Source organism: Geotrypetes seraphini, chromosome 17 (genome assembly GCF_902459505.1).
Source record: "Geotrypetes seraphini chromosome 17, aGeoSer1.1, whole genome shotgun sequence".
Classification (NCBI taxonomy): Eukaryota; Metazoa; Chordata; class Amphibia; order Gymnophiona; family Dermophiidae; genus Geotrypetes; species Geotrypetes seraphini.
This window is the reverse complement of record NC_047100.1, coordinates 44,738,052-44,764,194: the sequence shown is the minus strand read 5'-3', so window position 1 is coordinate 44,764,194 and position 26,143 is coordinate 44,738,052. Positions and strand designations below refer to the sequence as shown.

General features: G+C 44.8%; 1 protein-coding gene across 3 annotated transcripts in view; it reads right to left on the bottom strand.

The window, feature by feature from the left end:
* DOCK3 (dedicator of cytokinesis 3) overlaps positions 1 to 26,143 on the bottom strand; it is a 694,894-nt gene that overhangs the window by 161,549 nt on the left and 507,202 nt on the right. For all 3 annotated transcript variants that reach the window (XM_033926008.1, XM_033926006.1, XM_033926007.1), the window contains exons 36-38: positions 18,421 to 18,514; positions 17,267 to 17,415; positions 7,122 to 7,208 (exon numbers count right to left, since the gene is read on the bottom strand). In XM_033926008.1, the coding sequence (XP_033781899.1) occupies positions 7,122 to 7,208; positions 17,267 to 17,415; positions 18,421 to 18,514 (330 nt within the window). The remainder of the gene's footprint in view (positions 1 to 7,121; positions 7,209 to 17,266; positions 17,416 to 18,420; positions 18,515 to 26,143) is intronic.

The window sequence follows — 26,143 nt, the reverse complement described above, 5'->3', positions numbered from 1 at the left end:
TTTTCTGCCGTCATCTTCTATGTTTCTATGTTTAGGACAATTTTTCTAGGATCTTTGAAATGAATGGGAAGTTTGAGACTAGTCTGAAGTTTCTTGGTTGATCTGGGTCTGCATTCTGTTTCTTTAAGATGGGAGAGACCATTGCAATTTTCCAGGCTGAGGGTACTTCTCCAGATGTAAGTGACTCGTTGATCAGGACTCATTGACTTTAGAAAGGCTTCTTTAGTTGAGATCAGTAGACTTGCTGGGCAAGGGTCTAAGGTTGAGCCTGATGAGCGTAGTGAGTCAACTATTTTGTTCAGGTCTGAGTGCGAGATAGATTTAAATTGACATAGGGTGTTTGCTGCTGAGATGGTGTTTGGTGGTGTAACGGTAGTGGTGAATTGTGATTGGTTAACAGCTGAGTCAAGGTTAAAGCGGATTTTTTGTATTTTGTCGTGGAAGAAGTTTGATAATGTTTCACTACTTAGGCTTGTTTGTAGGGATGGACGCAGTAAATAAATTTTTTGTTAGTGTGAAGAGCCTTTTGTATCAGTTTAAAGCCTTTAGTAGTAGGTAAGAGTAGTAGACTTGTTTTTCGTTTGAGATGGCTAATTGTTTTTTTCCAAAGGGTTTTCTCTTGATAGCTTTTGGATTTATACCATGACCTTTCAGCTTTCCTCACTGCTCTTTAATCTGAGGTTTTCGGTGAACCATGGAGAAGTTTTCTGGTGAATTGGTGCTTTGATTTGCTTTGGTTTTGCTAGTGTTTCATAGCATATTTGTATTCCTTTGTGCCATGCTTCTTCTAGGGAATTGTTCATAGGTTCCGATTCCTTTATTAGGTTGGTAATGGATGTGGAGAAGGAGTCAGGGTTTACGGAGTCAGGATTGAATATTGTTTTTACTATGGGTTTGTCCTTATGCACGGTTTGTGTTTGGGAGATCGAAAGTGACAAGGAAGTGATCAGACCATGGAGTATTGGTCGTTTTTTGGCCATGGAGGGAAATATCTAGGGTGAAGATCGGGTCTAATATGTTTTCCGAGGTGTGCGTGGGAGAGGTTACCATCTGGGAGAAGCATAGATCTGTTAATGTTCTCATAAAGTCTTGTGGTGCACCTGTGACTGCAGGGTAGTTGTGAAAGTTAAAGTCACCCGAGACTATTATCTGTTTATGAGATATCGCCAGCTTGCTGATGATAGCCAGCAGGTCTTCGAGGATGTTCATTTGTGAATGGGGAGTGCGATATATTAGAATAAAGATGAATTTTTTGTTGTGTCCTACTGAAGGACTATAGAGTCGATAAGTTGGGGGTTTAGGCTTGATTTGATGATGGCAGCCACTCCTCCACCTTTCTTATCAGGGCAGGATGGTGCCAGTGCTTGGTAGCTGAGAGGGCATAGTACGCCTAACGTTGCATCTTTATTGTCTTTTAACCATGATTCTGTAATCAGGAGAATATCCCATTGGTTGTCAGTGATGGCGTATGTTAAAATAATATCTTTATTGTTGACCGATCTGGCATTGATTATTGCAGCAGATAGTGTGTGTGCTGGAGGACTTTTTTGTATGATGAGGATTTTTCGGAGGTAGCTGGTTCTAGTCTTAGCTGTATTTCTGGGTAGTTTTTCCCTAGGTCTCCATATCTACCCTGGCCTATCACCGTTGGGATGTGGAAGCACATTGTGATTGTGAAAAGGCCTATAGCCAGGGAAATTAGTTTGTGCTCTGGTGTATGGGGTAGTGGGCGCTAGGGCATGGTGTTCTGCTTGGTCCTCCTTGGTCTGTCCAAAGGGCCCTTCGTTGTGGCCTGCCGGCAGGAGAGGCCCGCTTGTTCAGCAGCCCTTTAAAGGGCTGAAGAGAAGGAGGCTGTGTAGCTTGAGAGAAAAAGAGGTGGGGCTTCCCGCCCGAAGTTGCAGGCATGATGGAGGGTTCCTGGTGCAGTGAGAACGATCGATCTCCCTTCCCCTCACTGTACTTCTGAATTCTGGCCACACGCGGAGCAAGTTAGCTCTTTAAAGGGCTGAAGAGAAGGAGGCAGTGTAGCTTGGGAGCAAAAGGGGCAGGGCTTCCCACCCGAAGTTGCTGGCAAGATGGATGATTCCTGGTGCAGTGAGAAGTATCTGGTCTCCCAAGCCCTCACTGTGCTGCAGAATTTATGAAGTTTTCACTGGAGTCATGCTTACGTTTCACCAAAACGTCATCAGTGCACTCCCCAGGGCCCCTGATGCCAATTTTGCGGGAGTTGGGGCATAAGGCGCAGTGTTTGAGCAAATCTCGCCCCCCTCGTGAGCCGCAAGACACGTTGAACCTGACTGCACAATCGACAGCCATCCACCGCAAATAAGGAATGAATCTATCCCATCCTGCTCTGGGGAGTCACCTAAAACCCCCTTTTTAAAGACCCCCCAAATCTCTGATTCAAGCTGTTAGCTTGTTCTCACATAACCATGTTGTCACAGGAGAAACTGAAACCTTTTACTCACTGTGCTGAATGAGAGAAACTGCATGTAGCTGAACAGCTTGCAGGGAGATCCTTTGCCTCAGTGAACTGGAAACCTGGATTTCAAGTCTTCTGACTGCCCCATCGGCCTGATCACTCCGGCCGGAGACCTCTGCCACCCGTGGACACGCCACACAAACGCCTGGTGGAGGGACGCAGTCTGGTTCCAATCCAGGTCACACCTCTATGGAACCATCTCAGCCTGCGCCACACCTACTAGCGGATGAACCTGGGCTAGCTCCTAAGGGAAAGGTCTCGATCTGATGTGCAGGCTGTCCAGGGGGCTTACTGCTGAGCAGGGAACCCAACCCCAACCCCCCCCGAAGCAGATGTTCTCCAACAGTCTGCGATCTCCCGCAGTCAAGGATATCCCTGCAGGGAACCTCCACAGCACGAGGGCAAAAACCATGAACAAAATAATACTTAAAGTTCACAAAATAAAATAAGAGCAGAAAAGATGAACTCCTATAGCCTGGCTTTGTAGGAAGAAAAGACTGGTGAGAATGCTCAGAGAAAAGGTAAGGGAGGGGGGAAAAGCCTCTGAAGTTTTGAGGCTTCTTACAGCTGGCAGGTGGAGGGAAATAACCCACTGGTCCCAGAATAAAGAGGGATTGTACAAGAATCAAGGTTTGTTTAAGGATGTGATGGGTAGTGCCTAAAGGGAGCAATCTTCTATAGAAAAGCTCTTTTAACCCTGTCCTAAGTAAAGGCTTTACGTATGTTTAGTCAATATCTCTCCTCACTTATCTCCCTCATGCTCCCTTCTCCCCCAGTTAAGTCCCTCCTATCCATACCCTTCTCCTTCATTGAGACTCCGTTCCTTCTATGTTGCTGTGACGTTTGCCTAGAACAGACTGCCCGAGTCATTATGTCAGGCTTCATCTCTAGCAGTATTCATATCCAAGCTAAAAGCCCACTATTTCGAGGCTGCTTTCAACTCCTAACTCCCACTCACCGTAACATACCTATGTACATCCTATTGTTCTCTCTGCAAGAAACTCCCCAACCCCTAGATGTCTTGTCTGTCTATCCAAGGAAAGATTAGGTCTTTATCTCGTTAATCCTATTTCTTGCAAATCCACACTATATTCTTGAACCTTTGAGTGTCAGTCCCTTCTCGCTAGAATTCTTGTAGGAAGCTTAATTTGCATTCTTTTGCTCCTCCTCTTACCTCTAGACTGTCCTCCAATTTCTCAGTGTGTAACAAAGCCAACAGTCATTCCTGGAGAGGACAAAGAAGAGGGAGGGATATGGAGATACTTCTTGAGAAACATTTCTAATCTGCTCATATTGAATGAAGGGAATCTTCGGGATCCCAGTCAGCATGGATTCACCAAGGGTAGGTCCTGCCAATCCAATCTCATCAGCTTCTTTGACTGGGTAACAAGAAAGTTGGACTTAGGAGAGTCTTTGGACGTCGTGTACCTGGACTTCAGTAAAGCTTTTGACAGTGTCCCATACTGCAGGCTGCTAAGCAAGATGGAATCGATGGTGTTAGGAGAGACACTAACTGCATGGGTCAATGATTGGCTGAGTCGCAGACTTCAGAGAGTGGTGGTTAATGGTACCCTCTCTAAAACATTGGAGGTGACCAGTGGAGTGCTGCAGGGCTCGGTCCTGGGTCCACTCCTTTTCAACATATTCATAGGGGATCTGACTCAAGGGCTTCAAGGTAAAATAACACTATTCGCCGATGACGCCAAACTATGTAATATAGTAAGTGAATGCAGTTTACAGAATTATATGGCGCAGGACCTGCTTACATTGGAAAGTTGGTCCTCAACCTGGCAGCTAGGTTTCAATGCTAAGAAATGTAAGGTCATGCACCTTGGAAGCGGAAATCCATGCAGGACGTACTTCTTGAACGGAGAAACTTTAACTAGGACTTCAGCAGAACGAGATTTAGGAGTAATCATCAGTGCAGACATGAAAACTGCTAATCAAGTGGAGAAGGCTTCATCTAAGGCAAGGCAGATATTGGGTTGTATCAATAGAGGTTTCGTCAGCCGAAAGCCTGAAGTCATAATGCCATTGTACAGGGCCATGGTGAGACCTCATCTGGAGTACTGTGTGCAATTCTGGAGGCCACATTACAGTAAAGATGTGCGCAGAATTGAATCGGTTCAGCGGACGGCCACCAGGATGATCTCGGGGCTCAAGGGTCTCTCGTACGAAGAGAGACTGAACAAATTGCAGCTCTACACTCTCGAGGAACGTAGGGAGAGGGGAGACATGATCGAAACATTTAAGTACCTCACGGGACGTGTCAAAGTGGAAGATGATATTTTCTTTCTCAAGGGACCCTCGGCAACAAGAGGGCACCCGCTCAAACTCAGGGGCGGAAAATTTCATGGCGACACCAGAAAGTATTTCTTCACAGAGAGAGTGGTTGATCATTGGAACAAGCTTCCAGTGCAGGTGATCGAGGCAGACAGCGTGCCAGACTTTAAGAATAAATGGGATACCCATGTGGGATCCCTACGAGGGTCAAGATAAGGAAATTGGGTCATTAGGGCATAGACAGGGGGTGGGTAAGCAGAGTGGGCAGACTTGATGGGCTGTAGCCCTTTTCTGCCGTCATCTTCTATGTTTCTAGTAAACATCACAACAAATAATAAAATATTTGGAAAACAGAATAAACAATTAGAACTCAGCCTGCATAGTGTGTGGGCATGTTGTATATAGACCTCCTGGATTGAACAACACTGTATTTGCGGATCATTTTCTTGCTAAGGCTGGAGAAAGGAACAAGAAGTCCAAATTACTGGTACTTATTGAGGCAGACAATAGATTAATCAACATCTCCTAGGGTGGGCTTCAGAATATTGTGTGGGTTTACAAGAAAGAAGATTAACAAGATGAAAGCTTAATCTTTCCTTCTTGTACAACCCTACTCTATTCCTGGACCTTTGGGACGTAACCAAGCAGTCCCTCAAACTTAGGGTGGGACCAATGAGCCTGCTACCAGAATCAAAGATCTAAATGTGGAATCCCCTTTGGCCGCCACGTCTATTCTGTAAAACTTCATGAATATATGCAGAGAACACCAAGTGGCAACTCTACAAATCTCTTCTGGGAAAACTGCTGAAGCAACTCCTCTTGTGGAGTGGGTCTTCACCGTGATAGGAAGACGTTTCCCAACTCCAATATAGGTGGAAGAAATGGCCATTGGAATCCATCTGGAAATCGATGCCTTTGATGTCGGCTGACCCTTTTGAGCTGCATCAGCCAGGACAAACAGATGATCTGACAATTGAAATTCATTCATGACTTCCAAATATCTCAGCAAAAGCCTGTGCACATCCAGAGATTTTAACACCAGAGGCAAGTGCACTTCTTGATTGATGTGGAAGCTAGAAACCACTTTGGTACGAAAGAGGGGACTATGCACTAAATCACACTTAAAACCGTAATTCTAAGAAAAGGATCTCTATAAGACAAAGTCTGAAATTCAGACACTCTCGGGGTGGAGGTAATGGCCAACAAAAATAGCGTCTTGATGGTGAAGTCAATCAAAGAAGCTTGTTCCAGTGGTTCATAGAGTGGATTCACAAGTACTCTGAGAACCAGGTTAAGATTTCAGGTTGGAAAGGCTATTGCAGCGGAGGGCAGAGCCATAACATGCCCTTTAACCATACACATATGAGCAGCAAGACAGCTCCCTTGGGGCTTGGGACCAAAGCAAGAAAACCCAACTATCTGAACTCTTAAAGAGCTGACTGCTAGGCCCTTTTCCATGCCCTCCTGGAGAAAAGCAAGTACCACCGGAATTGACACAGAGTTTGGGTCTTCGTTCTGAGATGCCTACTCTCTCCCGCTGTATTCGCACAATCCGACTCTACTCTTCCCCCCTCCCCCCTGCAGGAGAGATGCCCACTCTTTTCCACAATGCTCGCACAATCCCCCAACTCTACCTACCCTCCCGCCAACATCCAACCCACCTCCGCCCCTTCCTACCTTATTCAGGAAGTCCAGCTGGAGGAACGCCTACCCTCTGGCAGGTAGGTTCACCTCTTACAAAATGGCAGGCCTTCCCTTCCTGATGAATCCTGGGATGCACTAGGGAGAGGCCTAAGGTTCCGACTGGCCCAGGTTGTTTAAGGCCTTAGGTGTCTTCCAGAATAAGGTTGGAAGGAGCAGAGGGGAACAAGCGGAATTGTCAGGGAGGGGGTTAGGCAACAGTGAAGGGGAGCATTACTCCTGCTGGGGGTGGGGGGGGTGGTTAGAGTCTTGAGATTGTGTGGGCGCGATGGCAGAGAGTAGGCACTTCTTCCACTGCCAGGGGTGGGTGTATGGAGGTTGTGTGAGGCTTACGGGAGAGAGTGGCCATCCAGGGTTGTTTTTTGGGGGGGAGGGAAGGTTAATATGTGGGTGCATTCTGCACATGTGCTACCACTAGCAACTCATCTCAAGTAAATTTAGTGACCTTATGCTCTGCAAACCTCATTTGCATGCAAGAACAGCTTCGACAGCGGCCCATTGGTTTTTACCACATAGCTTTGAGAATCTTCCCCTCAGTCTTTTGCAAATGCTATAGCAATATTTGCTGAAAATGAGAAATGAAGGGGAGAAGGACAGAGGTGACAGAACTGAAGTGTAGAGCAAAGAAGGAAAGAATAAAACAATTCTTACTTACTCGTATCCAGCTGAGGCTCTGATAATCATACAGGTTCTCGTACTGATAGGCCAGATCCCTGCAGAGGGGGATCCCAAATTCCCAGCACTGGAGAAAAACAAAAAATAAAAATGGGCTGAGTCACGTGACAATTTTCAATAGTCAGTCTAGCACAGAGCATTTGGGTGAACCCTGCATAAGAGGTCTTTGCCCTGAGCTGCTGAGGCATTTTCTGTAGCCAAGTGAATACACCCTATTTATTTAATTTTTTTTTCTCCATTTGCCACTCTTGCTCAACAATTGATATTGAGCTTTTGATAGACCATGATCTTTTCAGGATACTGTAGCCAATGCTCTTTATCAATTACCGTATATACTCAAATATAAACCGAGGTAACCTTCCTTTTCTCCCAAAAAAGGGGTAAAAAGGTTGACAAATATAAACTGAGGGTTTATATTCAAGTATAGGTAATGCTCTATCCCCTTCCTCCCCCTTCCCTGATATTCACATACCTGCCTTCCATGAGGTGTCCTGTCCTTCCTGTCTCTGCACCCAGCCCCCTTCCTCCCTCCCCCATGCCCATTGCAGGCTTCTTCCTGGGTCTACCTTAAAACTTGGTGGTCCAGTGGTAAGCCAGGACAGGAGGAATCCCTCCTTGTCCTGTCCTGGCTGGCTCTGCACCCCCTCCCCACTGCAGGCCTCCCTTGGGCCTGCCTTGAGCCCTAGTGGTCCAGCGGTGAAATAAGTTTTCAGAGTCTGTGGTTGGAGAATGACTCAGGCTGATGTCCTATTGATGCAGGGGTACCCCAGGGATCTGAATTATCTGCTGTTTTATTCAATATCTATTTAAAGTACCTTTGTCAAGTCCTCTCACAACTAGATGATATACAATTTGTTGTTCCATTTGCAGGGATAATTACAGAAACACTGAACCATTAGAGTAGTTGTTTCGGTGTAATCAACAACTGGATGGTTAGTAACCATTTAAAATTGAAGATCTGTAAAACTCAATTTGGATGGTTAATATTTTCAACTAAAGATTTGATTTGGGTTTATTATGGTTATATTCTTTAAAGGATTGATGGGTGGGTGGGAGGGGTTATAATTTTTACATTAATGGATGATATGTATAAGAATGTCAAGTGTTGTATATCTTATTAGTATTGTACTGTTATAATATTAATCACTTGTTTGGTTACATTTGGGACGTTCTGCAATCCTGAAAGTGTCTTTGCCTGAAATATCTTTCAATAATGTTAGCATTCCTATATTTGACCAATGTAGATATTTAGAAGTACTCCATGATTCTACCTTATCTTTTAAGCCTCAGGGAGGAGACTAAGGGGCATCGAGACACAGGGGGACTGGGTGGCACGAGGGCGAAAACTGAGGGCAATATAGGGGTGCCACAAGGCGAGGGGGATCAAACAGAGGCTCAAGGGATGATAGCCCAGGAGGGGACCGGTAGGGCTAGAAAACCCAAAGGAAAAGCCGGGAAGTGGGGTGGTGGAAATGTGGGGAAACCGAAAGCTGCGAGAGTAAAGGCTGAGGGCAAAGCAGCAGCACAGGGAACAGGAGAACTGCCTGAAATTCAAGGGGAGGCGGCCCAGGTAAATATGGAGGTGGAGGAAAAACGACGGGACCTGCGGTGCTTATACGCAAATGCAAGAAGCCTCATGACCAAGATGGGTGAACTAGAGGTCATAGCCAAGGGGGAGGACCTGGATATAATTGGAATTACAGAAACATGGTGGACAGAGGAGAATCAATGGGATGTGGCGCTGCCGGGGTACAAGCTCTACAGGAGGGACAGGACCCACAAGAAGGGGGGAGGCATAGCACTATATATAAAGGACTCTATCTACTCGGTCGGGATGGATATGGCAAAGAAGGCAGAGGGGCTGGAATCGCTATGGGTCAAATTGCCGGGAAACAAGGGTGCAGGCATAAAACTGGGGCTGTACTATCGCCCACCTGGTACGCCGGAGGAAATCGGACACGACTTGGAAGCTGAACTGAGACAAGAATGCAGGACTGGAAGTGTAACAGTGATGGGGGACTTCAACTACCCGGGGATTGACCGGAGTACGGGTCACTCCAACTGCACTAGGGAAACAGGATTTGTAGAAGCTGTGAGGGACTGCTTCATGGAGCAACTAGTCAGGGAACCGACGCGAGGGAGTGCTACTCTTGACCTCATCCTAAACGGATTAGGGGGGCCTGCAAGAGGGGTAGAAGTGGGAGGACCACTAGGCAACAGTGACCACAACGCGATCCGATTCACATTAGAAAGGGGGACACCCACAGTAAGGAGGACCGCAACAACTGCGCTCAACTTCAGGAAAGGGAACTATGTTGCTATGAGGGAAATGGTGGGGAGGAAGCTCAAAAACATCCTTAGGATGGAGACTGTAGGAAGCGCCTGGACCCTATTCAGGGACACCCTGCAGGAAGCACAAAGAATGTACGTCCCAAGTTTCAGGAAAGGCGGCAAGAACAAGCGGTCAAAGGACCCGGTTTGGATCTCAACAGAAGTAAAGAGGGCAATAAACGACAAGAAAGTGTCCTTCCGGAGATGGAAAAAGGACCCAACGGAGGAAAATCACCAGGCGCACAGGAAATGCCAAAAGGAATGCCACCGAGAGGTTAGAAAAGCAAAAGGGAAATACGAAGAGGGGCTGGCCAGGGAGGCGAAAAACTTCAAGGCATTCTTCAGTTACGTAAAGGGGAAGCGACCAACGAGAGAGGAGGTGGGGCCGTTGGACGATGGGGATAGGAAGGGAGTGATTAAGGAGGATAAAAAGGTAGCTGAGAGGTTGAACACGTTCTTCTCGTCGGTTTTCACGAGAGAAGACACATCTAATATACCGGACTCAGAGGAGCTCATGAGTGGGGAACAGGCTGAAAAATTAGAACACATAGAGGTAAGTAAGGAGGATGTCCTCAAGCAGATAGACAGGTTAAAATGCAGCAAATCGCCGGGCCCGGACGGGATCCACCCAAGGGTTCTGAAAGAACTAAGACAAGAAATAGCGGGCACAATCCAGCATGTTTGCAACCTATCCTTGAAAATTGGAGAGGTACCAGAGGACTGGAAATTGGCGAATGTCACACCTATCTTCAAGAAAGGATCGAGGGGTGACCCCGGGAACTACAGGCCGGTGAGCCTGACTTCAATTATAGGGAAGATGGTGGAAGCTATGATCAAGGACGGTATTTGCGAGCATATCGAGAGATATGGCCTACTGAGAACAAACCTATAAAAACCCTAAAGGACTATGTGGCCAATAAAGTCCAATAAATATATATATGAAGAAACAAAACTGGCCCACAGTCTATGTTCCAATATTAAATATAATTTTAAATTTTCGTGTGTTATTTAAAGAAAAAACTTGAAAGGGATAGTGTCGGTTGAGTTTTAATGGTTTTGAGTCCACCAATATAGAGAAAGACCTTTAAACTTAGATATCATTACTCCCATGGACATTCAGTATGAGCCATAGATCGGCCGCCCGATGTATCTCACAGGCTCAGGTAGTGACCTTGCGATGACTAGCATCAGCCAGATTATTAGTCTGGATAAGAATCACTGCCTCATACATCATATTTAGTCCATAATCCGGGAGAAAAAGACTTTGGTTATAAAAAATCTAATATATGAAACAAATTACTTAGAAACTAATGGATAAAACACCAAACTGTCCCTGGCAATCTTTGCTACTAAAGTGAAACACAAAAATCACATAATCTCCCAAGGCTGGTGTAATAAAGTGTTAATGGCTAAAATTGCCTATACTCCCATGAGGTGTCTAAATCTTGGTAAAGTGCCTGTGCTGATTCGACGGACAAAAAAATGATAATACAAAGTGTCAAAAAAACCCAAAAAAGCAAAAGCTGAAAAAATTGTGAAAAACATTCAAAAAAAGAGTCCAAATAAGGAAAATCATAAACTCTTGGAAAAGAACAGTACTGAGTCAAATAAATAGTACTTAGCTTCAAATGCTGAAAGGAAAAAATGTTTGTCATCAGGAGCGGGGATCCGGAGTAGAAAGAAGCGACAAACTGAAAATAAAGCTGTCAGCTGCTTGGGCGATGGAAAGACGTTAAAGCCATCAACCTCTATTAGTGAGGAGCAGTTCCAAATGATGCCGTCTCCTCTGAGCAAAGTGATGTTGAAAATGGCGCCTCGGGAGATTAAGACGCCGCGGGAGTCCAGATTAGGCCACGCCCCCCTGTTACCGGAATGACGTCAAGAAATCAATGAACTTGGAAAATATATATGTATGAGTGTTCCCATGCATTTAGGTAATAAAACATTTATCTACATTTTCATTGAGTCCTGTAGGAGGGAATGATTTTAATTGAAAAATCCAGTAATTCTCACGTTGAAGTAAGTAAGTATTTCTGTCCCCGTTGAAATTGGAAGGAATTTGTTCCAATATGCCCCATTGTAGTTGAGAAAAATCATGGTGATAGATTTGATTGTGAAGAACCATGGGGGCAGTATGTTTTTTTGTGTTAAGACAACTTCGATGTTCAATCAGACGTGTTCTTACTTTGCGGGTAGTGCAACCTACATAAATTAATCCGCACGGACAAGAAATAACATACACCACAAATTGAGAGTTACAAGAGGTAGTGGATCTTAAAGAGTAAGTTTGATTAGAAATGGGATGAACCCATTTGTCACCTGACATTGACGTGCTGCATACTGAACATTTCCCACAAGGGGAATGATGACCTTTTTCACGGGGACCCAAAGGTTTCCTTTGAAAATCTGAAAAAACTAGGTGTTCAGATAAGTTTTTTCCCCGGGTGAAAGCAATGCAGGGATGATCTTGAAACACCGAATGAAGTTGTAAGATATGCCAGTGAGCCCTGATGCTTGCTGCTATCTGAGAAGACTGGGTGGAATGTGATAAGACACAAATATGATTAGAGGGATTGTCCCGAGTGTTTCCTGCCAGCATTAAATCTCGATTGGCATGCCATGCTCTAAGAAAAGCTTTACGTAGAACATTATTGGGATAACCCCTAGCTGAGAATTTATTGTGTAAGATCTGTGCTTCTCTTTTGAAATCTTCATCAGAAGTACATATCCGCCTTGCCCGTAGGAACTGTCCAATAGGAATAGCAGCCTTGAGCCGTTTTGGGTGACAACTTGAAAAAGAGAGAAAGTTATTTCTTTCGGTGGCTTTATGGTGAACCTTAGTAAATATCCAGACTAATAATCTGGCTGATGCTAGTCATCGCAAGGTCACTACCTGAGCCTGTGAGATACATCGGGCGGCCGATCTATGGCTCATACTGAATGTCCATGGGAGTAATGATATCTAAGTTTAAAGGTCTTTCTCTATATTGGTGGACTCAAAACCATTAAAACTCAACCGACACTATCCCTTTCAAGTTTTTTCTTTAAATAACACACGAAAATTTAAAATTATATTTAATATTGGAACATAGACTGTGGGCCAGTTTTGTTTCTTCATATATCTACTGAGAACAAGCCAGCATGGATTCTGTAAGGGAAGGTCATGCTTAACGAACCTTCTGTACTTCTTTGAGGGAATAAGCAGTCGGGTGGACAATGGGGAACCTATAGACATCATTTACCTTGATTTTCAAAAGGCTTTCGACAAGGTGCCACATGAAAGGCTGCTTAGGAAGCTGTGGAACCACGGGGTGGGAGGGGATGTGCACAGATGGATCGAGCACTGGTTGTCGGGTAGACTGCAGAGGGTCGGAGTAAAGGGACAATACTCTGACTGGCGGGGAGTCACGAGCGGTGTGCCACAGGGATCGGTGATGGGGCCGTTACTCTTCAACATATTTATCAATGACCTGGAAAAGGAGGCAAAGTGCGAGGTTATAAAATTTGCAGACGATACCAAACTGTGCGGCAGAGTTAGGTCCAGGGAGGAGTGTGAGGACCTGCAAAGGGACCTGGACAAGCTGGAAGACTGGGCAAACAAATGGCAAATGCGCTTTAACGTGGAAAAATGCAAGGTCATGCATATAGGGAAAAAGAACCCGTTGTTCAACTACAAATTGGGGGGGGCATTGTTGGGAGACAGCAGTCTTGAGAGAGACTTGGGTGTGCTGGTGGATGCATCACTGAAGCCATCTGCACAGTGTGCAGCAGCCTCGAAAAAAGCCAACAGGATGCTGGGCATCATAAAGAGGGGCATAACAACCAGGACGCGGGAAGTCATCATGCCATTGTATCGAGCGATGGTGCGTCCACATCTGGAATACTGCGTTCAATAATGGTCGCCGTACCTCAAGAAGGACATGGCGGTACTTGAGAGAGTCCAAAGGAGAGCAACAAAACTGGTAAGAGGGCTGGAACACTGCCCATACGCCGAGAGGTTGGATAGGCTGGGGCTCTTCTCTCTGGAAAAAAGGAGGCTCAGGGGAGATATGATAGAGACCTTCAAGATCATGAGTGGCATAGAGAGGGTGGATAGGGACAGATTCTTCAGGCTGAAGGGGTCAACAGGCACGAGGGGGCATTCGGAGAAACTGAAGGGAGATAGGTTCAGAACAAATGCAAGGAAGTTTTTTTTCACCCAAAGGGTCGTGGACACTTGGAATGCGCTACCTGAGGAAGTGATCAGGCAGAGTACGGTACAAGGATTCAAACAGGGATTGGACGGATTCCTGAGGGATAGGGGGATCGTGGGATACTGAGAGAGGTGCTGGGATGTAACACAGGTATAGAAAGCTAACCAGGTAATAAGTATAGAAATCCAACCAGGTCGTGCATGTGCAAGACCGGAGGGTTAGGACTTCGATGGGAAGATAGGACTCAATGGGAAACCAAGGTGGCAAGGGGGCCCCTTCTGGTGACTCAGACAGGCCGTGACCTGTTCGGGCCGCCGCGGGAGCGGACTGCTGGGCGGGATGGACCTATGGTCTGACCCGGCGGAGGCACTGCTTATGTTCTTATGTTCTTAAATAAAAGCGGTAATCTCTATAGCTTTCTTTCATTTGAGAGTCCTGAGGAGGCTCGAAGATGATTTATCTACAGAAAATCTTTGTTCTGTTGTACTTTGTTTTGTTGTATTTCCGATCCTTGATTATTGCAACTCATATCTTGGGTTACTAAAACACACTATACAGGTGCTGCAATTGTCTCAGAATGCTGCTGCAAGATTACCGTATTTTTTGCTCTATAAGATGCACTTTTCCCCCCCCCCCCCCAAAAGTGGGTGGAAATAAGGGTGCATCTTATGGAGCGAATACTAACTAACCCCCCTCCCCTATCTTAATTCCTCCAGTGGTCTGACGGTCCAGCGCTGTAGAGCAGGAGCTTTCAGCCTCCTGCCCTTCCATCCGGCTTTCTCCCCAGTGGCAGCAGCAGAATCGGAGCAGCAAGAAGGCAGGTGCGAGTTTTTCGCTTTTCTGCCTTGCCGCTCCGTGAATGGCGGTCCAGCGCTGCAGGTCAGGAGCTTTCTGCTTCCTGCCCTTCTCTCCTGCTTTCTCCCCCCGAGCAGCAGCGGCAGAGCGGCACGCAGGCAGGTGTGAGTTTTTTGCTTCCTGCCTTGTCCCACGCCGCTCTGTGACTGGGGCAGCCATTTGTTAAATCCACACAAATATGATGCCATTTGGTTTTCAGGTTCTGAAACTCCTCCTTCTTAAAAGTCCTTATGTATTTGTTTGCTTGGTGTGATACTAGATTCCAGGTAAATTATTTTCTTTCATAGTTAAGCGATGATCTAGAATTTATATTTTACATGTAGAAAAACCAAATCACTTGTTACTGAATAAACTCAACTAATCTAATCCAATATTATTGAAATATTTTTGAGTCAGCTATGCCTAAAGAGGTTCAAGTCAACTTACAAAATAAGGAATTACACAATATATATACTACATTATAGCAATCTGAGGACAGTTATGAACGTAATAATGGGGAAGGGAGGACTGAGGTTTCATGTCAGTACTGGTATAAAACTTGAGCTGATTTGGGATTTAGTGACACTAGGTGTTTCAAATTAGTTGTCTATAGTATGTATGGTTTCAAAGAAGCGAGTTTTTAATTTTTTTCAGAATCTGTTGTAGAATGTTTCCATCCTTATAACAGTTGGGAGGTTGTTCCAGGTCTTGGCGCCAAAATAAGTGAAGAGCAAGTCGAATGTGCATTTGTATTTAACTCCTTTAGGAGATGGATGGAGTAGCTGAAGCAATTCCTTTCTGGTTGAAGTTGACCAGGAATTAACAAATAAGTATATGAGTGTCTCTGAGGTTTTTTTAAAGATTTGGAACATTATACATGATAGTTTAAAGGTGATATGAGTTCTTATAATAAGGTGAGATGGAGTCAAATTGTTTTAGTTTGAATATTAGTCTGATTGCCATGTTTTGAATCATCTATAATTTGTTTAGGAGAGTAGAGTTTAGACCGGCATAGATGGAGTTGCAGTAATCCTGCTGGGACAGTATAAGCATTTGTGGCACTCCTTCTCATACTGTAGAAGGTTTTCTTCCTTAAGCTGGATACTTGAGATTCAAGTATGACTCGTTGGACATCTTGTCGATATCTAGTGTGGATCATGAGGTTAGAGTTACAGTGGAAAAAACTGTGTACAGTGTTACGAAACCACAGAACTTTGGTTTTGTCTGCGTTTAGTTTTAGTTTGTTGGATGTGGCCCAGGTCTTTATTTTCTCTATACCATTTGATTTCATTAGCGTTGTATCATTAAAGTCATGATTAATTAGGATGAGTATTAGAATGTCATCTGCATATGAGAATATGCATTCATTGTTGTTGAATTTGATATGGTCTAGTGAGCTCATGAAAAGATTATAGAGAATCAAAGATAATGGTTATTTTTGTGGTATGCCACAGAATGCTTGCCAATTTTTTGAAAACACTTCGTCTTTGTAGATAAGATATTGTTTGTTTTGTAGGAAGTCTTTGAACCAGTTCAGTACAATTCCTATGATGCCTATTTCAATGATAGTAATAGCTGGAGGTTGACCGAGTCGAAGGCGGCAGATATGTCAAATTGAAGGAGGATTACCTTAGGCTCTGCCCTCTGTATACTGGGATACAAGGGGGAGGAGTCTAAGGCCCTGATTGGCTTGAATGTATCCCGGGATACAGAGGGAGGGGCCTAAGGTTCAGACGTCTAAGGCCCTTCAAAAGAGGAGGGACTTTAGGCATCTGAGCCATCAAGGCTTTAAGCCCCCTCCAGTACAACACATGATGCACTAGGGAGGGAAAGGCCTGCCATTTTGGAATAGCAGGCCTACAAGCGGGAAAGACTGAGCTTCCCTCCTCCTCTAACTTCTCTGAAAATGTACCGGGGGGGAGTTGGGGGGATTGGGGGACATCTGGTGGCAGGAGGGAGTGCCATTTCTTCAGGAAGGAAAGGGGGAGGTTAGGGGATGTTTGGGGTGCGCCTAGCATGGGAGTGGGCCTTCGGTGGCAGGAGGGAGTGGGCATTCCTCTTGCTGTTTTGCTGCTGGGGGGGAAGTCACCATGGTAGGAAGAAGTAGGCATCCTTTCTGCCATTTTTTTCTGGCATTGGGGAGGTAGGGTCAGCATGGCAGGATGAAGTGGGCATTCCTCCTGCCATTTTTGCTGGCGTGTGTGTGTGGGGGGGGAGGGGTTGGTTCCTGGTGACAGTTTGTTGGGGAAGGCAGTTATCAGTGGGGGAAGAAGGTTCTTTTTTTTTATAATGGGGCAGATATTGTGCATGTATAACATGCACTTCATCTGTGCCCATTTAAAAAAAAAGGTTAGACAGGTAAGCAACTGGTCTTGAACAATCGCTTTTTTTGGATCACTAAAAGTGATCACTTTTTTTAGTGCATCGGGAAGCCATGTTAGAGCATCAGTCGTAGAAAATGACATGGGGACATGCCTTTCCTGCTTGTTTGTGACCACTGTTATGCCAGATATATGGCTGGTTTAACTGCAAGTGCATAACTATTAGGTATGCTGATGCCGGGTTACACTAGTAATAAATAACAGCATCGGGGTGCCTGAAAGGAGGCACCCAGTTATAGAATTGCCCCCAAAATGCTACATTCTGAGTACTAGCAATCCATGCACATGCTACAAGTATTGGGTGAACTGTAACATATTGCATTTACCATGAGATAACTTTTTTTCAAAAACATTGAGATTAACATCCCCGGAACTCATTGACTTACCTTGCCCTTGTTGAAGTAGTGTATGATTTTGCGGCATAGAGTCTCCTTGCGTTGCCACTCCGTCTGAGCTGGATAATGCAGGAAATCACGCAGAGGCCGGTCCTCCCACTGTAGCAACTCCCAGTACAGAAGCAGTGTGAATGCAGCCTCTGTTAGGAAAGCAAGGAGAGCAACTGACAGAGTAGCTAACTTTTCCCATGAAAGACATTTACTGAGCAAAAAGATGCAATTAGAAAGCATCAATACTAGCTTCCATAGTAGACAATGGGCTAGATTCACTAACCTCCTTTTGAGTGTCTGATCCGTGGCCGAGTCTTCCTGATCGAGTGATCAACAACGTGTCATCATGCAAATGGGGGTGATCAGAAGCACGCCCCACACCGACAACACAGATCGCTGCAGAGCGATCACAACACATGCGCAGACCATCTTCTTTGCCTGTAGATGGTCTGAGCATGCTCTCTGCGCAAGAACGAACTGGAAAAAACAGACATGGCTGCAGGACGTCCGCGCGCTCCCTCCTCGAGCCCAGCGCATCAGATCAGTGCCTCTCCCCTGTCTCTAGTCATTCTGATATTCAAAAACCCTCCGGTTACTCACGAGCCCGTTGTTTTAACCCATGGGTTTAAAGCGGGGCTGTACTGCGGCATGTTCTGGAACAAACCATAGTGCAGCCTCGCTTTAAACCTGCAGGTTAAAACCACAGGCACGCACAAAGGTTAACGCTGCCTTCTACTGCAGGAGTGCCAGGTATCGTTACAAGTGGTGTAGCGCTCACTTCCCTCTGTTTTTGCTTCGAGAGCACCTGTAGAAACTGTCCTGCCATATGTTTGGAGACATGTGCTGCTTGAACAGAGGAGGCAGGCAGGGCGGCAGCGAGCAGGAAAGGATGTGAGCAAATGGTCCTCAGCAGTCGCTTCTATTTTTGATCGGCCAGCCCAGTTACCTGTCCAAAGTCCTACAGCTCAGACAGCAGTAAGGGATTTGGATTACTTTATATTTACTGAAATCATGCGGAATACAATTACAAAATTTCTGCATGTGGGTCCCTAGGGAATTTGAGCTCTCCACTCCAGGTACATTTAAAAATATGCACTGGGGAATAGCACTCTGGTTACAGGACTGACTTAGGGTCTTGCCAAGTGAATACTCACCTGTGTAATTCTCAGCCTGCATGTGCATGTCACACAGCTTGTGGATATACCGGATGTACATTTCCTCTTTGTTAATTTCAGATTTATAAAAATTCTGTGAAAAATGAAGAAGAAAACATATTGACAAAGGAGAAAATCCAGAGAGAATTTGTAAAAGTAAAATAAGAAGCTGGATAATCAACAGAAGTAGAACCCAATATACTAGTAGCTGCTCAACCATTTTATAAATATGGAAGCAAAATTCAGATGAATAATCATCAAGGGCCTGATATTCACCTGACCTGGTCAGTGGTGTAGCAAGGATAGGTGTTGCCCCCTTGCCCTCTTCTCTGCCCTCCACTCCTTTCCTACCTCCCTCCCTCTCCACGTGCGCATCTTCCCTTCCCCTGTATCTCTTTGCTGGTGCAAGCAGCATCTCCAACCTGCTACCCAGGAAGTGACATCAGAGGGAGAGCCAAGGCAAGCACCAGGTTGGAGATGCTGCTCGCACCAGCATAAAGCCAAAGAGGTATGGGGGTGGAGAGGAGGAGGGGTGCCAGCATCCCCACAAAGACTTCACCCAGAGTGGTCCAACCCCCCCACCTTACTACACCACTGGACCTAGACAGTGTATAAAGTGAAATGTTGTCATGATACAAAGTATATGAGTGCGAGTGAGTGGTTTTATTGGCCAGGTACTAGTGACCTGGATTGGCCACCGTGAGAACAGGCTACTGATAGGAGGCTTGCGCCAGAAGACGTATGAGGAGAGACTGGAAGCCCTGAATATGTATACCCTAGAGCAGGGGTGTCAAAGTCCCTCCTCGAGGGCCGTAATCCAGTCGGGTTTTCAGGATTTCCCCAATGACTATGCATTAAAAGCAGTGCATGCACATAGATCTCATGCATATTCATTGGGGAAATCCTGAAAACCCGACTGGATTCCAGCCCTCGAGGACCGACTTTGACACCTGTGTCCTAGAGGAAAGGAGAGACAGGGGAGATATAATTCAGATATTCAAATACTTGAAGGGTATTAATATAGAACAAAATCTTTTCCAGAGGAAGGAAAATGGTAAAACCAGAGGACATAATCTGAGGTTGAGGGGTGGTAGATTCAAAGGCAATGTTAGGAAATTCTACTTTACGGAGAGGGTGGTGGATGCCCGGAATGCGCTCCCGAGAGAGGTGGTGGAGAGGAAAACGGTGACTGAGTTCAAAGAAGCGTTGGATGAACACAGAGGATCTAGAATCAGAAAATAATATTAAATATTGAACTAAGGCCAGTACTGGGCAGACTTGCATGGTCTGTGTCTGTATATGGCTGTTTGGTGGGGGAATGGGCTGGGGAGGGCTTCAATGGCTGGGAGAGTGTAGATGGGCTGGAGTAAGTCTTAACAGAGATTTTGGCAGTTGAAACCCAAGCACAGTACCGGGTAAAGCTTTGGATTCTTGCCCAGAAATAGCTAAGAAAAAAAATTTAAATTGAATCAGGTTGGGCAGACTGGATGGACCATTCAGGTCTTTATCTGCTGTCATCTACTATTTTACTGGACTTGATGGACCATTGGTCTGACCCAGTAAGGCTATTCTTATTGCATATATGTAAATAAACAGCCCTGTACATCCAAGAGGTATTAATGGAATGGAGTGTAGTAGAGTAACCTAATGGTTAGAGCAGTAGGCTGAGAACTGAGGTAAACCAGTTCATATACCACAGCAGCTTCTTGCAATTTCTGGCAAGTCACTAAACCTTCACTGCCTAAGGTATAAACTTATAGTGTTTCAAAGTAACAGGACCTCTTATTTTTCTCTATAAAATAAATGGATAGGTGTACAATATTTTACAGTATATGTTGTGTTATATGCAGCCTTCTATCCCGCCATATCTTCCCTAGGTGGAGGTCAAGGTGGGTTACAATCAAACATTGTCGTTAACATGGATATATATGTACAATGTACAGATAAGAAAAGATTACATTCCTAACAGAGATTTCTAATGTGTTAAGGTCCACACAGTAAGGTATTGGTGAGGACTTTCAGTATATAATTTGTGTGAGTAATGCTTAAGGCAGTTGTTTCTGAAAGAGCCATGTTTTCAGATTTTTACAGAATAGGGTGTATATCGAGGTGGCCCGGGTCTTTATTGGTAATGAGTTCTAGATTTTTGCTCTTTGGTAGTTGAGTGATTTGCAGTGAATCGACTTATATTTTATACCTTTTAGAGTGGGGAATGATAAAGCACAGGTGTTATCTGGGGACAGCAGGCAGATATTCTCACATGTGGGTGACGCCACTCACTCAACGGGCAGAGGTGAGAGAAATCAAGACCACCACTTTCCAAATAAGAAACATGAGGTGAGTAGAAGCCATTGGTTCAAATGGTGGTTTAATCAAATTGGCCAGAACTATATTAAGATCCCAGGCAACTGGAGGTGGCTTGAGTGGAAGCTTGGAATTTAAAAGTTCCTTCATAAACAAGAGAATGAGAGGTCAGAGATTTACTGTTGACAGGAACGTGGAAAGCACTAACAGCACTGAGGTGAACTCTGACCAAAGTAGTTTTTAGTCCAGAATTGGAAAGATGAAGATGATAATCAAATATTGATCATAGAGATGAAGATGGAGCATCTTGATGGTGGAGAGTACACCACGTATTGAAACATGTCCACTTCTTTGATAACATTGCTGCGGAGAAGGTTTTCTGGAAGCAGCTATAATAGCTTGTACTGCGTCTGAGAGATTAGGATCTGCTGAAGTTAGGCCGAAAGGTACCAAGCTGTGAGGTGTAGAAATTTCAGATTGGGATGTAAAAGAGACCTTTGACTCTGAGTGAGCAGAGATGGAGAGATTTGCAAAGGAATTGGATCCTTGCACCTCAGCTGAAGTAGAAGGGAGTACCAGATTTGTCTACGCCACTAAGAAGCTATCAGGATCATGGTGGCTAACTCCGTCTTGAGTTTCACTAACATCTTGAGAATGAGAGGGATTGGTGGAAATGCATACAGGAACATATCTGTCCAATTCAGAAGAAAAGCATTTGTTTCCATATGATGAGGAGAATACTGCCTAGAGGATAAAGGAATTGAGGGGTACAGATAGGAGTAGTGGTTATAGGGATAGTCTGGGACCATCGCTCAGGCAATGGGCCTGATGGGCCGCCGCGGGAGCGGACCGCTGGGCGAGATGGACCTCTGGTCTGCCTCAGCGGAGGCAACTTCTTATGTTCTTTTAACAATATTGAGGCAATTTGTGATAGTGGGGGAGAGGCAAACAGTTCTAAATAAGGAGTTCCACACAGTGAAAAAAATGTGGTGTTAATACTTTGGAGTTGAGAATCCACTAGTTTGGTCAAAGGAATCTCAGTTTGTCGGCTAGAGTGTTCCGAGACCCTTGCATATACAGAGCTTTGAGAAATATGTTTTGAGCAATTGTCCAGTTCCAAATGTAGTCAGCAACTTGACACAGAGTGAGAGAGCTCATCCCTCCTTATTTGTTGATGTAATATATTGTCACTTTAATATATTGTCACTTGATTGTCTGTGCAAACCAGGAGGACTTGATTGGAAAGAATGCTCTGAAAGGTTTGAAGAGCATTTCAAATTGCTTTGAGCTCTAATAGGTTGATGTGGAATATCTTTTCTTGAACAGACCAGCGACCTTGTGTACGAAGACCATCCAAGTGAGCTCCTTAACCCTTTCAGGACCAAGGGACATATTTGTCCCATAACTTTAAAATCCTATCAATTTTGATTGGGATAGTCTACAGTTCTAAATTTGATATGTACGGATTCCATATGATACTACCTTTATGTAAACAAACTGGTTCCGACATTCATTCATTAGCGTCGTTGCCAGATTGACGAGAAGATTCACTTGCCACACTGTCTATAAGCCAGAAGTTTGATTTTTTTAAATAAAAATAATGATATTTCACAAAAAAAATAATTTTTTTGGCATCCGCAAGCCCTTTTTACCATAAAAATGTCGTCAAAACCACAAAAATTGGCCTACGATCCTTATGGTCCTGAAAGGGTTAAGCATACATGGATGTGTCTGTGGTGAGCACCTTCTGATGTGGAGGAATGTGCAATAGTAGACCTCTAGAAAGATTGTTCACATCCATCCACTACTGAAGAGACTGACAAAGATACAAGGTGACTGTAAGCTTGAGACCTTTGAGAGGCTAGGGTCCACTGAGCTGTTCTGAGATGAAGCTTTGTAAAGGGGATAACAGACTGTGGATGACATATGCCCCAAGAGCATATGGTTGAAATGGTTTGTAGAAGAGAAATCTCCTTGCAATGATGCAGCAAAGTGTCTTGTCTTTGTTGAGGAAGGAAAGCCCGTAGATGAACAGTGTCGAGAAGGGCTTCTATGAATTGCAGTTTTTGGAAAGCTTGTTGAGACTTTGGAAAATTGACTTCAAACCCTAGCTGTTGAAGAAATGTTATAGTCAACTGTGTCTTGGAAAGTGCTTCTTAAAGTGAAGCATCTTTATCAGCCAATCATCCAGATATGGAAATACTTGAAATCCGTGAGTATGCAGAGTTGCTGCTACTACCACTAGGCACTTGGTGAATACTCTTGGAGAAGATGCCAGGCTGAACAGTAGAACTTTGTACTGAAAGTGTTTGAGCTGTGCGAAACCGCAGAAACTTTCTGTGAGCAGGATGTGTGTAAGCCTCTTTGAGATCTAGAGAGCATAGCCATTTGTTTTGTTCTAGAAGAGGGTATAGAGTCCCCAGAGATAGAATACAAAGCTTTTTTTTTTGACTAGATATTTGTTCAAGTTTTGGAGGTTGAGAATTGGTTGAAGACCTCCTGTCTTCTTTGGAATTAGAAAATCCTGGAGTAGAACCCTTGATTTTTCTGAAGAGGGGGGACTACTTCTATGGCATTTAGTTGAAGCAAAGCTTCAATTTACTGAAGAAGAAGGGTTGTCTGTTGTGATGTGAAAGAGGACTTTTTTGGAGGGTGAGCTGGAGGTATTGTTACAAAATGAAGTGAATAACCCTCTTTGATGACTTTGAGGACCCAAGCATCCATTTTGATGAGAGCCTAATGTTGATGAAATAACTGTAGTCGACCTCTGATGAGAGCCCAATGTTGATGCTGGTTGGGAAAAGGATGGCTTCTTAGCTGGCTTCCCTGATGCTGGAATCTCATCCAATGCCAATGTCGTCGATGCTGGTACCGCCGATACTGCAGTCTCAGAATGTTTCCCGGTGTTCATAGCCAAACTGAAGAGTTTCTCTTTTTGAATGTGATGAGCCTTCAGTGGGCACTTCTGTAAGGTGGAACAGCGCAGGCAGGAATCAACAAGATGCTCAGAGCCTAAACACTCTACACACCAGCTTTGGGGGGTCATTGATGGAAATAGGTCACTGGCACCGATAGCACTTTTTAAAGCCCATCATGGTTTCGACATGGACAGAAAACTTGTAAAAGCCATGGGGAAAACATCTACAACAGTTCTTTTGCCATCCATGGTTGAACAAGAGCATGCAGACTGATGTTTCCAGGCACATATCATATTTGGCTGAAGAAACACTCTACTTTCTTGTATATTGCTGAAGCCATTGGCTCGACTGTCGGTTGTCCCCAATGATGCACAATGCAGATGAAAGCCTTCTGAGAAAGCAATCACTCCCCGGGTTCAGAGTCTGCTGGCTGATAGTCAGCTTGCATGTTCTTCACTATCACTATATAAGCTGCTAATAACGCTTACTCAACAAACAATGATTGGGCATCTTGTCTTAAAGCACGTCTGGTGCCTCCCTGCTGATGGATATATGCCACTGCTGTGGCATTGACTGGGAAAACCCTGACCGCTATGCCAGGGATTTCTTCAGCGTCAGTAATGTCAGATGGATGGCTCACAAATCCAGTCGGTTTAAATACCAATTTCACTGAGAGGGGATCTGTCATCCTTCAACTTATTGTTCACTGCATGACCCCCTTTGCCCAAGATATAACCTCTGAGGTTGCTGCCATTGATCAAGAGATCCAAAATTTGTCTTTTGATCTTCTGTTTGCGTGGCTTGGGAAGATAGATTCTCTCTTCTGCTGTGCTGAAACAGTTTCCAAAATACTCCAGGGATTGGGTAGGAACAAAGTGGTTTTTCCAGAAATTGACAATCTAACCCAGGTCCTGCCACAGGTGGACCACTTGTGCTACTGCTTTTTCTCCCTCGGCTTCGATGTGGGGCTCTGATCAGCCAATCATCAAAGTACAGATGCACCTGTATTCCTGCCTGCGGAAATGAGCTGCTACCACAACCATTACCTTGGAGAAGGTGTGCAATGCTGTCACCAAACCAAAGGGAAGCACTATAAACTGGAAATGTCTCCCCAGCACCTGGTCTCTTAAACATCTCCTGTGATCCCAGAATATGGGGATATGAAGATAGGCCTCCGTCAAATCTAAGAGGCTAGAAATTCTCCCAACACCACTGTCTCAATGACCAATCAAACGGACTCCATGCAGAACCGAGGCCCATTTAGCACTGTATTGACTGACTTCACATCCAGGATTGGCCTCCAGTTATTAGAGACTTTCATAGGCACTATAAAGTATATGGAGTATCTGCCCGAGCCCGAGTCTTTGAGAAGGCATGTGCCGTATGGCTCGAATACTTAAAAGCCTTTTTATCATCACTTGGATTCTGACTGCTTTCTCTGGCTGTCTGGCAGTAGAGCCAACAAATAGAACTGGGAGCAGGTGACAGAACTTGATTTTGCATCCCTCTTAAATGATGTCCAACACCCAGTGGTCTGAGCAGATCTGCACCCAGGCCTCCCAATAGGCTAACTTTCTTCTTATATGTCGCGGCACGGCTATGTACCTGGTGTCACTGAGACTTCCTGGAGGTCATTGTGGCATAAGAACCAGAGGACTGCAGTCACCTGAAGCTTTCAAACCTCTGTCAAGATTACTAATACGATCTCTGGGCAGAGAAGCCTCCGGAGTACTGATGAAATAATCAAGAACCTCGAAAATTAGAATGACCAGCCCTTCCAGTGGCTCGTGGTCTGCTGTCTGGTAAAGCTGTAGGGCGATGATCTGCCACAACATCATCCAAACCTTTACCACAAAGCATCTATCCTTTAATAGGAAACCTACTCAATGTAGCTTTAAAAGTTGAATCTCCTGCCCATTGCCTTATCCAGAGTATTCTAGGAGTGGAGATAGCATAAGCAGAAAACTTGCTCATGACTCTGATTATGTCATATAAAGCATCTGCTACCGTCGTGGAAGCTCAACACAATCTGATAGGGCAAGCATGTGCCATGAACAAGGCTGCTGCCTTAATCCCCAAAGCCAGGGCCTTGAATTTTCCTTTAAGGGCAATATCCACCCTGCGATCCTGTGCATCCTTTAAAATTACTCCTCCTTCGACAGGAAACAATTCCTACTTTTGGTACAATCTCTTATTCTTGGACAAATAGACTACTGCAACATACTATACCTCCCATGCTCAGCGACCATGATAAAACAATTACAAACAATACAAAATACAGCCCTAAGACTCATCTACTCATTGAAAAAATATGACATCACAGAAGCATACCATGACTCACACTAGCTCCCAATACAAGCAAGAGTACACTTCAAATTCTACTGCCTACTATTCAAGGCTATTAATGGAGAAAGCCCAACCTACTGGAACAACCGACTAATTCAATCCTCCTCAACCACAGACACAGAAGAACCCACTCACTATTCACACACCCACCATCC